Source organism: Oryctolagus cuniculus, chromosome 1 (assembly GCF_051225735.1).
Source record: "Oryctolagus cuniculus isolate XC-2025 breed Fujian yellow rabbit chromosome 1, ASM5122573v1, whole genome shotgun sequence".
Classification (NCBI taxonomy): Eukaryota; Metazoa; Chordata; class Mammalia; order Lagomorpha; family Leporidae; genus Oryctolagus; species Oryctolagus cuniculus.
In genome coordinates this window covers 51,633,183-51,647,693 of record NC_142867.1, presented here as the reverse complement: position 1 = coordinate 51,647,693, position 14,511 = coordinate 51,633,183, and the positions used below count along the sequence as shown (strand labels likewise).

Genomic DNA, 14,511 nt, shown 5'->3' with positions numbered 1-14,511 from the left:
AGATGTCTCTCTGTGTCTGTGTCTCTCTCTAGTCTTACTGTCTTTCTTTCTTTTTAAAGATTTATTTATTTATTTGAAAGAGTTACACAGAAAGAGAAGGAGAGGCAGAGAGAGAGAGAGAGAGAGAGAGAGAGGTCCTCTATCTGCTGGTTCACTCCCCAGTTGGATGCAATGGCTGGCGCTGTGCTGATCCGAAGCCAGGAGCCAGGAGCTTCCTCCGGGTCTTTCTATATGGGTGCAGGGGTCCAAGCACTTGGGCCATATTCTACTGCTTTCCCAGGCCATAGCAGAGAGCTGGATTGGAAGTAGAGCAGCTGGGACTCAAACTGGCACCCATATGGGATGCTGGCACTGAAGGCGGCAGCTTTATCCGCTATACCACAGCGCTGGCCCCTTACTGTCTTTCAGATAAAACTCTTTAAATACCATTATCATCCTAGTTATATTTTATAATTATCATTATGTTTCACTTTTCTCATTGTGCTTAGTATTATCTGAAATTATTCTATTTGTTCACTTGTTTATTTTCTGTCCTTCCTCTATTAGAATGTAGGCTGTGTGGGGGCTGGTGCCGTGGCTCACTTGGTTAATGCTACGCCTGAGGCACCAGCATCCCATATGGGTGCTGGATTCTGTCCCAGTTGCTCCTCTTCCAGTCTAGCTCTCTGTTGTGGCCTGGGAGGGCAGTGGAGGATGGTGCAAGTGCTTGAGCCCTGCACCACATGGGAGACCAGGAGAAGCACCTGGCTCCTGGCTTCGGATCGGCACAGCGCCGGCCGTTGCGGCCATTTGGGGGGTGAACCAGCGGAAGGAAGACCTTTCTCTCTGTCTCTCACTGTCTAACTCTGCCTGTCAAAAAAAAAAATATATATATATATATAGGCTGTGTGAGTACTGGGTCTCTGATACATGGTGGAAATTAAAGAAATATTTGTTAAATGAGTGAATGTAGAAGGTACTATGCTGAAAGCTTCATATGGATTATCTCATCCACCTTTCTCAGAACCCCCAAGTAAATAGCACCATTAGACTTCCTTTTTCTCAGATAAGAAAACAGGTTGTACAGCTAGAAAACAGTAGGACCCAGATTTGAATTCAGGTGATTTGATTCTAGAACTCATTCTGCGTTAGTTTACTTAACTGCAGGACTTCTTAGAACTCTCTGAATCTTTAAGAGAAGGAAAGCATGAAACATTGTTCAGACTTACTGGGCCACCAAATCTTCTTTCTCTGTGAAATGTTCCTGGAGTTTTATGGGTATACTTTTGGAAATACTGCCATAAGGTTTCTAACCCATATGAGTGAGACATTTACAGGTCAGTAACATAACTTCATTTCAATCCCATGTGGTCCAACATACCTGAGAAACATAGTGGGATGAGGGAATAGAGGCCCGCTCAATGGCAAAAGGAGGACAGTCAAAAGTTGTCTGTAAAAAAAAAATTGAAAAGCCTGGGTATCTTGTGAGAGAAAGGAGTAGAATACAAATGATTCAGAGAAAGACACAAAAATCACCTTTATTTCAGCCAGCTCTATGGCTATTCAGAATGTGATCCTAAGAAAGCAAATTGTTAACTTATAGAGGAGCCTGTAGATCACTAGTGGGTACGTAGACACCGGTGGTGTTTACTCAATATCTATTCTCTTTCTTCCTCTTTTCTAATAAAAACCCCATGTTTCCCTTTACAGTTCACCCTCCTTCCCTCAGCTTTTGCTTCTCTTAGCCAATAACTCTTCTCACCAGTGAATGATGTAGGTTGCCTTATGTAGTCCTGGTCAGTAGACATAAAGACAATTCTACTGAGGACCTCTCAGAAGTTTCCTAGTTTGTGGAAAAGAGACACACAAGAAGAGATGTTGTGTTTTCATGTAATGCCTGGAACTGGACAATGCAAAGATTGAAAATGAGAATGGCAGAACAGGAAAACAGAGAGAACTTGGATTTGTGGTGACACTGTTTAACCAACTTCTGTCCTCATGTGGACTTCTATTATTTGAGATATTCAATGGTTCTTAAGTTTTTCTGTTACTGTGGCCAAGACATCTCAACTGATAGTGGTAGGAAGTAGAACTCTTTAAACCCCTTCCCTGTGTTCACACTGATTAGAGTGGGAGCATTTAGAAGTAGCACCACAGTAGGGAGGCAGTCCAGGTACAGAGATCTATACCTCTTTAGCAAAGAATATTAATGAACTTGGGAAATTGATGGCACAGAGGAAGGGATTTCAGCTTATATTATGTCTAGAATACATGTAGATGCCCAAGCAACAAATAATTTGGTACTCCTTTAACCAAATGTTCAGTACATGTTCAATATTGTACAAACTTTTTTTTTATTTAAGAGGCAGACAGAAAGAGTTCCCCATGCTGGTTCACTCCACAAATGCCCACAATAGCCAGAGCTGAGCTGGGGTCAAACCTGGGAGCTGGGAGAGCAATCCTCACATGGATAGCAGGAGGCAAATCATGTGTGCCATCAGTCGCTGCCTTCCAGAACCTGCATTAGCAGGAATCTGGAGACAAGAGCCAGAGCTAGGTATCAAACACAAATACTCCAATAGAGGAAACGAGCACCTTGACCACTAGACTAAATGCTCTCCCTGGCTCATTGTTACTTATTTATTTATTTTATAAAGATAATTCTTTTTCTTTTAATTTTTTGTTTATATATTTATTTTATTTACTTGAAAGGCAGAGATCTCCCATCTGCTGGTTCACTCCCCGAATGCCCATAAAAACTTGGACTGGGCCAGGCTAAAGTTAGGAGCCTAGAACACAATCTGGGTCTCCCATCTCATGGCAGGGACCCAACCACCTAAGCCATCATGTGCTGCTTCACAGGGTACACATTATCAGGAAACTGAAATGGAGAACAGAACCCGGGTTTGAACCCAAGGACTCTAATAGATGATGTGCTCATCTCAAGTGGCAACTTAACTCACTGAACCAAACACCCTTCCCTCCATATTATTTAATGGGAATAAGAATATCTTATCTCCTACTAATTGAAATTATAGACTTTATGTTTTGAAATAAGAGATTTATTACATATTGACTATAATATGATACTTTAACTTATTTGAAAATTTTCTATAGCATAATATTGAAGTCTAGTTGTCATTCATAGTGAAGTTAAAGGTAACATACAGGTGTTGTTATTATGGGTTAAAAATATGTCAAATTTTTTATTTCTGTCTTTCACATTGACATTCCTTTCTACCTTATGTAATTCTTATTCTGCCTTAAGGTTTCTGATGTATTTTTAAAAATAAATATTTATTTGAAAGGCAAAGCAACACACACACACACACACACAGAGAAAGATAGAAACAGAGACAAACATACAGAGGTCTTCTACCTGCTGGTTCACTTCCCAGGCACATTAGAAGGAAGCTGTTTGGGAGGGAAGTAGTCAGGACTCTAATTAGCACTCCAACATGGGATTCAGGCATTGCTGTGGTAGCTTAACCCCCTGTGCCACAATGTCCACCCCTGTGCCTTTTCTTTCAAACCAGATGTCTTGAGAGGAATTTTAAAGACATTAAATTCTATGGGGCTGGCGTTAGGGTGTAGTGAGTAAAGTCGCCACCTATGACGCTGGCATCCCATATGGGCATTGGAGAGTCCTGGCTGCTCCACTTCCAATGCAGCTACCTGCTAATGGCCTGGGAAAAGAAGTAGGAAATGGCCTAGATGTTTGGCCCCTACTACCCACATGGGAGACCCAGAAGCATCTCTTGGTTCCTGGCTTCAGCCTGGCCCAGCCCTGGCTGTTGTGGCCATTTGGGAATTGAACCAGTGGATGGAAGATTCTCTCTCTCTCTCTCTCTCTCTCTCTCTCTCTCTGTAACTCTAACTTTAAAATACATGAATTTAAAAAAAAAGCTGCTTCATAGGCTGCTGTCCTCCATCCCAAATCATGAAGCTAGCTGATTGCATTCTTGGCTGAGCACCTATAGATATGGCCTGGAGAAGATGTAGATTTCAGTCTGGTCCCTTGGATTATTAGTAACTTTGGTGGAATAAGAGATTTGCTTTGATAAGACAATCTTGTCTACATGCTCCTTTTGGGGAAAATCAGATTGCCACAGACTTTAGATTCTGATTGCAACATATTTTTAGATATCCCAAGTAGCAAAAGTGAGCAGCCCTCACACCTATCCCAGGAACTTGCTCAAATAACTTATCCAAGGCCACACATCTAGTAAATGTAAGAATGATAATTAAACCCTGAGTTATATAACTTCAAACACCTGTGCAAATAACCATTCTGCTGAATGAGACTTCTATCAAAGTTCATGCCAAGCAACTTCACGCATGAGAAAATCCTGTGAAGGGTTTACTATCAGAAAAAGATTGAGACCCATGCCTACCCCTACCCTTCACCACTCTAACCTTTCACTTCTACCTCAAATTTAGTCAATCATTTCACCTTCAGTATTGAGAATTCACTGACTTCTCACCACATATGCATGACTTCATGCGTCACACCCACATAGTGCACATGGATAGGTAAGTGGATTCTAGCTCAGGGTCAATGGGATTACCTCCAAGGGTACATTTATTATTTAGATTGCTCTCATTGGGGGAAGAGGATCTGGCAGGATGGGGGAACAAATGAACTTTGGTTTGGAGCGAATCTCAGTTACTGTGATGGAGATGGTTTCCCAGAATGGGGAACTTGGGCAAAAGTTTCTTGAGATATGAAAATGCAAGGCTATCACCAAACTATTTGGGTGTAAGAAGGAAAGTTTTCCTGTTTATCACCACCTCTCTGGAACACTGTTGAGAGAAAAGAGTGGATTTAGTTGCATACCTGGTACATTAATTAAGCAGAGACTCTGTGCCAAGTTTACAGCTCCCTTTAGTCCCTCAAAGATATGAAAGAATGAAAGTTATAGAAACTTGTTTCTTTTTTTTTTTTTGAAACTTGTTTCTTTATATGTATGCATATTATCTTGTAGTTTTAAAGTCTGCAAAGTGAATGAGATCTGACTTTTTGGGAGGGAGGAATGGGGAGTCATGCTTATAATCTTACAGTAGCCATATTTGTATAGATACCAAATATACCTATTGTTGGTGCAATGGATGAGGCACGATTGATGTTTAAATAAGTAGACTTGGTGGGCAATTGCCATTGTTATTTTTTTTAAATTTTTCTACTATTCAGACAAACAGAGAGAAAAAGACAGAATTCAGCCCAACTGAGTTCTAGTTGCATTTATACTAAAAGCAAAGATTAGTAATGTGGGCTCAACAGAAGAGACCTAGACTTGAACCATTTCAGTTTTTATCCAAGAATTACTTTCAGAAAGGTGAATGACCCCAACAGGAAAATTTGTTTTTACTTTCGCTTTGTAATTGTGTTTTGAGTTGTATTTTACTCTAATTTCCAAGAATTTTAATGGCATACAAAATATTTCATGCACAGACTAAATAAATACCCAATATAGATAAAATTAATTTCCTAAATTAATGTCTTACTTCAAATTCTAGCTCTTTAAGCTTACTGGAAGGGACATTTGTAGTCAGAAGAAAAGTATTTTAATGTAGGGAAGGGTTTGCTAATAGTGGTTTTTTTAGGGGATTTTGTAGCAGATCAAACAAGAGATTGTATGCTGACTTTTTTGAGAAAATTGTCAGTCTTCTTTTCTCTTCTTGTGGAGGAATCAAGCTGTAACCTGTAAAACTATCAATAGAGTTGTGGAAATGAAACTTCTCTCTGCAATTGATTTCCTGGAATATACGTTAATACTGATTTCCAGTTCATAATTTTATGGATCTGTTTTCTGTTTCACTACATCTCTGCATTTTATATGAATACTTTAAATCTGTTTCTTGAATTTGTAATTAAAAGATCAACTAGCTACAGTCTAAAAATAATTCAATTGAGGCTAAATATTTGCTACTTTTAGCATGCCTAATTATTTCCATCTTTGTCTTGCCAAATAATTGCAAGTCTTAGAATCTTATTTTCCTGCTTTTCACTCAGTTTTATAAAATATCTTCAAACAAAATGTTCAGATTATTTCATGGACCAAGACTGTTTTATAGATAATACACACAAACTAGAACCCATGACTGATGATGCCTTATAAAACCTTATTAATCGGTCTGCGCCGCGGCTCACTAGGCTAATCTTCCGCCTTGTGGCGCCGGCACACTGGGTTCTAGTCCTGGTCGGGGCGCCGGGATTCTGTCCCGGTTGCCCCTCTTCCAGTCCAGCTCTCTGCTGTGGCCCGGGAAGGCAGTGGAGGATGGCCCAAGTACTTGGGCCCTGCACCCCATGGGAGACCAGGATAAGTACCTGGCTCCTGCCATCGGATCAGCGTGGTGCACTGGCCACAGCACGCCAGCCGCAGTGGCCATTGGAGGGTGAGCCAACGGCAAAGGAAGACCTTTCTCTCTGTCTCTCTCACTGTCCACTCTGCCTGGCAAAAAACAAACAAACAAACAAACAAAAACACCTTATTAATCAGCACATGTTTGAGAGTTCCAGTGGACAACACAGAAGAGGAGTATTATGAGCTATCAAGGGACAGTGTCAGGATCTCATTCATCTGAAGGTCCTTAGTATTGAGAAACATGTTGCTCAATCAATGTCTTCATGAAGAATTGATTCCCTTCCTGGACAGTGGAAAGGTATGCTAATTTGATAGGCTTTACTTGATTTTGAAAATACTTATTTGTTTATGTTCTGTGTGGGTGCAAACTGATGAAATCTTTATACTAAATCAATCTTCTGTATATGAAGATAATTGAAAATGAAAAAAAAAAAGAAAATACTTATTTGTTTATTTGAGAGAGAGGCTCCTATCTACTGATTTACTCCTCAGATGCCTGCAATGGCTGGATCTAGGCTGGAGCCAATGCTGGAAGCTGAGAACTCATTTCAGGTCTCCTACATGGGTGGTAGGAACCCCAAGTATTTAAGTGATTACTTGCTACTTCTCAGAGTCTCTATTGGTGGGAAGCAGTAGTCAGGGGTTAGAGCCTGAAATTGAACCCAGGTACTCAGATGTGGGATGCAGTTGTCTTAAATAGTAACTTAACTGCTAGGACTAATGCCAGTTTCTACTTGATGTTTTTAAAAAGATTTTTCATTTATTTATTTGAGAGGTAGATTAAAGAGAGAGGGAGAGAGAGAGAAAGTTCTTCCAGCTACTAGTTCACTTCCTAGATGGCTGCAACAGCCAGAGCAGGGCTGATCCAATGCCAGAAGCCCAGAGCTTCTTCTGGGTCCCCCATGCAGGTCAGGGGCCCAAACACTTGGGCCATCTTCCACTGCTTTTCCAGGCCATAGCAGAGAGCTGGATTGGAAGAGGAGCAGCTGGGACATGAACTGGCACCCATATGGGATGCTGGCACTGCAGGTAGAGGCTTATCCCACCACGCCACAGCTCTGGTTCCTCTATTTGATTTTTTTTTTCAAATGGATCATTGTTTTATTTTATTTTTTTTTGTCTTTTTATTTTTTTATATTTTATTTTATTTAATGAACATAAATTTCCAAAGTACAGCTTATGGATTACAATAGCTTCCCCCCCCAACCTCTATTTGATTTGTAAGATGAGTAGTGTATGGTTGTAATTATACTTTGTCTATTATATTCAGGCTCTTTGAGACATCAAGATTCAGTCATTTCCAAGTCCCCAATACAAAGATGAAAACATTTCGGGCATACACAATTTTTGTCCCTTTCTGGTAGTAGGCTAGAGGTCACATGGAAAAATAAGGTAATTACAAGTTACATTTTCCATCAGATCACATTTTTGAAGCATTTGTCAAGACATTCAGGAGATTTTAAATGTGACAATATAATAGCTTAAACATTTAAAAAATCTAAGTTAAGAAAATGCAGGACTAGAGGAGGGAACTTTAGCCTTACTATTGTAATCATTAGTATGAATGTTTCTAATTTATGTGTGTTAAAGCCTTCCTTGTGAAAATAGAGCTATAATAAGAAATGACAAAATTAAAATCCATACAGGCTAAGGGCTTCTGCTTGAGTTCTAAGTGAGTTCTAGCAGTATGCTTTTGTGAAAGTTAGTTGACTTCTTCTACCTCAGTTCCCTCCTAGGTGAAAACCAACTGTGAGACAAAAAAGGAGCTGTAAACTGCTAAATTCTAAAGGCTAGAATTGAGGATGTGGCTTACATGTGTGATAATAATAGGCGTACTAATCAGGAACCATAGTCATATGTCAGGTAGTGTTGAACCTATTGGTCTCCATATGTGGGAATCTCCCCCATGTCAAGTGTATGGTGTGGAGGAGCATAATGGAATGCATGTTCTCTGTGGCCTCAAAATTAAAATGAAAGAAGGGGCTGAAATAAGCATTTTAAAATTCTTCTGTCAAGGGGCTGGCACTGTGGTGTGGTAGGTTAAGCTTCCACCTGCAGTGCTGGCATCCCATATGGGTGCTGGTATGAGTGTTGGCTGCTCCACTTTCAATCCAGCTTCCTGCTGACAGCGTGGGAAAGTGATGGAAGATGGCCCAAGTACTTAGGCCCCTGAACCCATGTGGGAGACCCGGAAAAGGCTCCTGGCTCCTGGCTTTGGATCAGCCCAGCTCCGGCCATTGTGGCCATTTGCGAAGTGAACCAGTGGATGGAAGATGTTTGTCTCTCCCTCTCTCCATCTGTAACTCTGCCTCTCAAATAAATAAATAAATAAATAAATCTTTAAAAAATTCTACTGTCAAACTCATCCATAAGAAAAGTCATACTCTTTCCCTGGGAAGGAATGAGAAGCGTTGGCAGAGAAGGGATAGTAGTATTACATTAGTGAAGCTTCTTCCACAGGAAAGAAACGCAGATAGGGAAAAAGTTTTACCCCTAAGCATGTCTTTGAGTCTTGTTCCCTTAATCAACTGGACTTGACCATTTGGTATATATTCAACCAGGCTGTGGTTGTTCCCTTGTGGGGAGAATAGAAGGCTATCAAAATAATTCTCTTGCTTTCATGAAGCTGTTTCTCCCAACACTAATCATGCTCCTCTGCAGATCCTACTAGTATTTTCTAGGTGGAATGCTCTGAAATGGGCCAGATGAGCACGTTAGATCATTTAACTTAAAGGCATCATTATACTCAAGACTGAAAATCAATTTCCCATTTTTTTTTTTTTACCAACAAAGATTATGTCTAGCCAAGTTTGGATCCATGGAGAATCAGATGCTAAGGAGAGATTTATTGCATGTAAGAAATTTATTGGAGGAGGAAGTAGAAAAAAGAAACAGCCTTAAAAGTGAAGTGCAGGTCTGATATCTGTGCAGGAAGAGAGGGAAGGGAAGAGAAATGGGGAGGAAGAATCTTAGAGAATAGTGCAGTTCTTAGAAAGGTTAAGTCTAGCTGGTTGGAAAGACCTGAGCCAAAATTACTTGCTGGAGGAGTTGTCACATTGGAATGTCCTTGCTTTAGCAAGCTCATCATCTTCAGTTATTTGTTAAAAGCAGCTGGCAAGAAATGTGGCCTCACTGTGAATGTGGTGTTTGTTCCAGAGGCTCTCAGTTCATTACATTCCATACAGCAGATCTTAGAAGTCATTTTCATGGCTGCAACATGAATGTAGCCCATCAGAGTTCTACAATGGCATTGAATGACAGCATAAAGATACTCTAATAATTATATGTAGCAATACAATGCTTCACATCTGAATATGCACCCTTTCCTATGATCAAATTCCAGGGAGAAATTATAGCCAAGGGGGAAAAAAGGAAAAAGAAAAGAAAACTGGTGACTTTGCTCTAGAGTTAAGTCCAAATAAGTTAAAATCCAGAGATTAAGGTCCTAAGTCAAATTCTCTTAACTTTATGAGTTAAAGTTTTATAACATTAAAGTCAAAAATTTGTCTTCCTCTATTTCTTGTCCTCTCAGACAAAAAAGCACAGGTGTGGGATTGGATTCTCTCAGCAGTGCAGCTCCTGAATGGGTGTGGTTCCTTCAGTAACTCCCCTTGTCTTCATGGTCTGCATTTAAAAGTCCAAAGAGCCAGCACCATGGCTCACTTGGCTAATCCTCCGCCTGCAGCGCCGGCACCTCGGGGTTCTAGTCCTGGTTGGGGCACCGGATTCTGTCCTGGTTGCTCCTTTTCCAGACCAATTCTCTGCTGTGGCCTGGGAGGGCAGTGGAGGATGGCCCAAGTGCTTGGGCCCCTGCACCCGCATGGGAGACCAGGAGGAAGTACCAGGCTCCTGGCTTCGGATCGGCACAGTACCTGCCGTGGCGGCCATTCGGCCATTAGAGGAGTGAACCAACGGAAGGAAGACCTTTCTCTCTCTCTCTCACTATCTATAACTCTCTCTCTGTCTCTATCACTGTCTAACTCTGCCTGGAAAAAAAAAATCCAAAGAATTCCTAGAACATACTAAATTGTAAGAGTCCTAGTTCAGTCAGTATATAAATTAGAAAGTGACTAATCTCTAGATCATAAGGCAGCTGTCACAGGAAAGCTGTGTTTCCAGATCACATCATTTGGTGAGGCCAAAGACCTCATCAAAGATGTCCAAATGAAGGTGGGTAGATGGAGATGATCTGAGCTTAGCCTCACCAGGATTCATGCACTTATATTACAAATAATTATGGAATATTTAAAATGTGTCAGGAGATATTCTAACACCTAATAAAGTAGACAAAAGTCTTCACCCTCATGGAGTATAATTGCATTCTATTGGGATCCAAGCTGATCCAAGCTGGGAGTCAAGAGCTTCTTCTGGGTCTCCCACACAGGCCCAGGGGCCTAAGTACTTCAGTCATCCTCCACTGCCCTTCCTGGTCATCAGCAGAGAGCAGAATCAGAAGAGGAGTAGCTGGGACTAGAACTGGCACCCATATGGGATGTTGGTACCACAGGTTGAGGCTTAGCCCACTACACCACAGCGTCAGCTCCTCCTCAGTTTTTTTAGAGTAAAACTCTTAAATTGTCTTCTAATGACTGTCTGTGAATACAATCTGACTTCAACACGGAACCAGCCTCCAAATAAATGAAGACGATTAGGTCAGGCGTGAATTTTTTTCCCCCCTGGATCTCAGGAGGGCAGAATTGGATTAATCCCAAACTGTGGTTATGCACATTTTCCTTATTGGTTGGCTCATTTGTGCTTTGATTCCTTCCTTCCTTCCTCCCTCCCTTGCTCACTCTATCCTTTCCTCTCTCCCTGTCTGCCCTGCCTCCTTTCTAACTTACTATCTGTACTAAGGAGTCTTGCACAATTAATACTTCATTTTGAGTGGAATAGAATTTGAGGATTCCTCAATATTCACTCCCTTCTCTTTGCAGGCAATTATCTTTATTTGTCATGTTGAGTTTGAAATTTAAATAAACATTGAAAATAACAGTCTTGCCACATGTGGAGGAAAAAAAAATGCTGCTTCTTTTGGTTTCCCCCAGAATCTGAAGTATATATCCCTAAGTGATTTTGACTCAAACTTTGTCCTGTGTGCCAACCTCAGGGAGTCTGAGTTGAATTAGGGGGAGTGTAACAAAACCTGACAATAGACAAGTCTGATGCGGTTTGGAGTTTTATTATGAAACTTCTGTGTAGTTCTGCTTTTCACCCAGTTGTGTCATAAGAAAACAACCAAAACATTCATTTCAGTTTCTGCTGACCATCTGTTTAGAATAACACAAATACACACTTGGTATTTAAATATTCTGTATCACAATTAACAAGATGTTGAAATTCTACTAGTATTAACTCATAAACCAGTTGTAAACTATTTCCTTGCTTGACTTTCCTTCAATTATAAATTACACATATATTTGTATTTATTTATTTATATGCAGTCATTGTTTTGGTATGCACAGGAGTTAGCTCCAGGATCCCCCAGGGAACCCCAAATCCATGAATGATTAAATTCCTTAAATAAAATGGTGTAGTGTTTGCATATAATCCATGCACATCCTACAATATACTTTAAATCATGTTTAGATTACTTATAATATCTAACACAATGTTATATAAATAGGTATTATTCTCTATTGTTAGAGAATAATGACAAGAAAAAAGTATGTGCAAGTTTAGTACAGATGCATTATTTAAACATTTTTTTTCTGTCCATGATTAGGTTGAATCTGTGGCTGCTGAGTCTTCAGATATGGAAGTCTGGCAGTTCTATACCCAATATCATGCATCTATATAAAGCCACTTAAAAGTAAAGAAAATATTGAGACTTTTAATTATTTATTTTATGAGGGTGCTTCAAAAAGTTGGTGGAAAATGGAGTTTAGGGGCAAGCATTTGGCCCCACGGTTGACTCTGGCTGGGATGCCTGCATGCCACATCAGAATGCCTAGCTTCTAGCCCTGCCTGTGTTCTGGTTCTAGTTTCCTCTGAGACAGCAGATAATGGCTTAAGTGGTTGGATCTCTGACACCCATGTGGGAGACATGGACTGAGTTCCTTGCTCTTGGCTTCTGCTTGGCCCAGTCTTAGCCACTTTGGGCATTTTGGGAGTGATCCAGTGGATACATAATCTGTCTGTATCTCTCAAAAAAAAATTAAAACGTTTAAAAGATAAGGTTATTTTGGTGCAAAAGATTTGGAATCTATGAATACTTTTTTAAAAATTAATATGCATTTTTTAATGAACTTTTTGAAGATCCCTTGTAGAAGCAGTTTCTATTCATTAAAGAAATGGATAATGTTCATTATCCAAGATCATGTATGGGACAATTTCTTAGTTAACTCTATTGGCAACTGACACTGTTCTAGGGGCTGAGAAAAAACACATAGATGACCATGACATGGACTATAACCAATAGGAGAAAGATACGAATAAAATAAATATAAATATTCAATGAAAATTTAGAACTTCCCCAACACCTTCAGTACTCCCATACCTTCCTTTTACTCGGTAATTAAGAGGTTGGCTCTGTTTACCTAGACAGCAAGTGATATGTGGGTGCCTGGGCCTTATCTTGATTTAACTTGAAGTCTAGTGCTCTTCAAACCACATGTATCTACTCTTCCTTCCTCAGCGAGGCTGGAGTTGGGAAGCAGTCCCTCCACCTGTTACTTGAGGTGGGTTGCCCGGGCTAATGAGTGATAAAAATGCAATGATGATGGGCCATTGAAGACCATGAAACTAAACTAAATGGGAGGAAGGAAAGCTACATGATTATCTAGTGTACTAATGACTCAGTCTGAATTTCACAACCAAAGTGGGCTGCATTGTGGTGCAGTGGGTTAAGTAAGCCACGGCCTGCAGTGCTGGCAAACCATATGTTGGCATCCCACATGGGTGCTGGTTCAAGTCCCGCTGCTCCACTTCTAATCCAGCTCCCTGATAATGTGCCTGGGAAAGCAGCAGAAGATCGTCCAAGTGCTTGAGCCCCTGCTGCCCATGTGGGGGACCCAGGAGAAGCTCCTGGCTCCTGGCCCCAGCTTGGCCCAGCCCTGGCCATTGCGGCAATTTGGGGAGTGAACCAGCAAATGGAAGATCCCCCCCGCCCTTTTTGTAACTATGCTTTTCTTTTCTTTTTTTTTTTTTTTGTAACTATGCTTTTCAAATAAATAAATAAACTTAATCTTTTAAAAAAAGAAAAGAAAAAGCCAATGTCCCAGCTCAAAGCCATCAGGCAGGTGGAGGTACCTCTTATTTCAGGACTGCCAGCCTTAAAAAAAAAAAAAAAAAAAAAAAAAAGCAGAACATTTTTTCTGAAGTTATTATCAGTAAAATTTTGAGAATAAGATTTTTAATAAAATAGAATCTAGTCAATTTCACAATTTTAATAGATATATTAAGTCCCATATTGATAATGCATGAAGTTAGACTAAAAAATCAATTAAATCTACATATGCCTCATTATGTTCTATAAATGGCAGACTCTTGGTTTCAGATAATTGAAACTGTATTTATGAGATTTAAAAATAATTGTTTAAAACTATTGTGTTGGAAACTACATGCAAATAATACAATTGTGAGACTCTATACCGAGTGATCATTTCAGACAACATTTGACCCAGCGGTTAAGACAACTACATCTCCTCTCAGAGTGCCTAGGTTCAGTATCTGTCTGCTCCAGACTCTAGCTTCCTCTAATGCGGATGCTGGGAGACAGCAGTTATAGGTCAAGCAATTGAGTTTCAGCCACCCTTGTGGGAGACTTGAATTGTATTCCTAGCTCCCAGCTTTGTCCCCAGGTGGGCAATGATTGTGAGCAAACCAGTGGATGGGAACTGTCTCTTTCTCTCAAGTAAATAAGTAGACATTGAAAAACAGGAGACTTGATGAACTTAGACTTTTTAATTAAAAATATTTAAAATAGTTATTGGTAAGAAAATATTCTTCACTCTAATATTGAATTTTTGTTTATTGATGTTTAGAAATTAAAATATATGTGTGCATATTTATGCATGTGTATACATATTTACACATAAATAAAAACATTGTATCATTTAAACATTTTTTTAAAGAAAAGTATTTCAGTTCTTCTTAAGTAAATGGTTGAGGCAGTTGGAACCAAAGTAGAAACTGGCAGTCATCTAAATAATTCTGGCTTTCTTTAACT

The 14,511-nt window shown here is 39.9% G+C and overlaps 1 protein-coding gene across 1 annotated transcript in view; it reads right to left on the bottom strand.

Moving 5' to 3' along the window:
• Positions 1 to 14,511, bottom strand: part of LOC149128392 (uncharacterized) — an 83,017-nt gene that overhangs the window by 32,456 nt on the left and 36,050 nt on the right. The window contains exon 3 of the mRNA XM_089305419.1: positions 1,361 to 1,429. Coding sequence (XP_089161545.1) covers positions 1,361 to 1,429 — 69 coding nt within the window. The remainder of the gene's footprint in view (positions 1 to 1,360; positions 1,430 to 14,511) is intronic.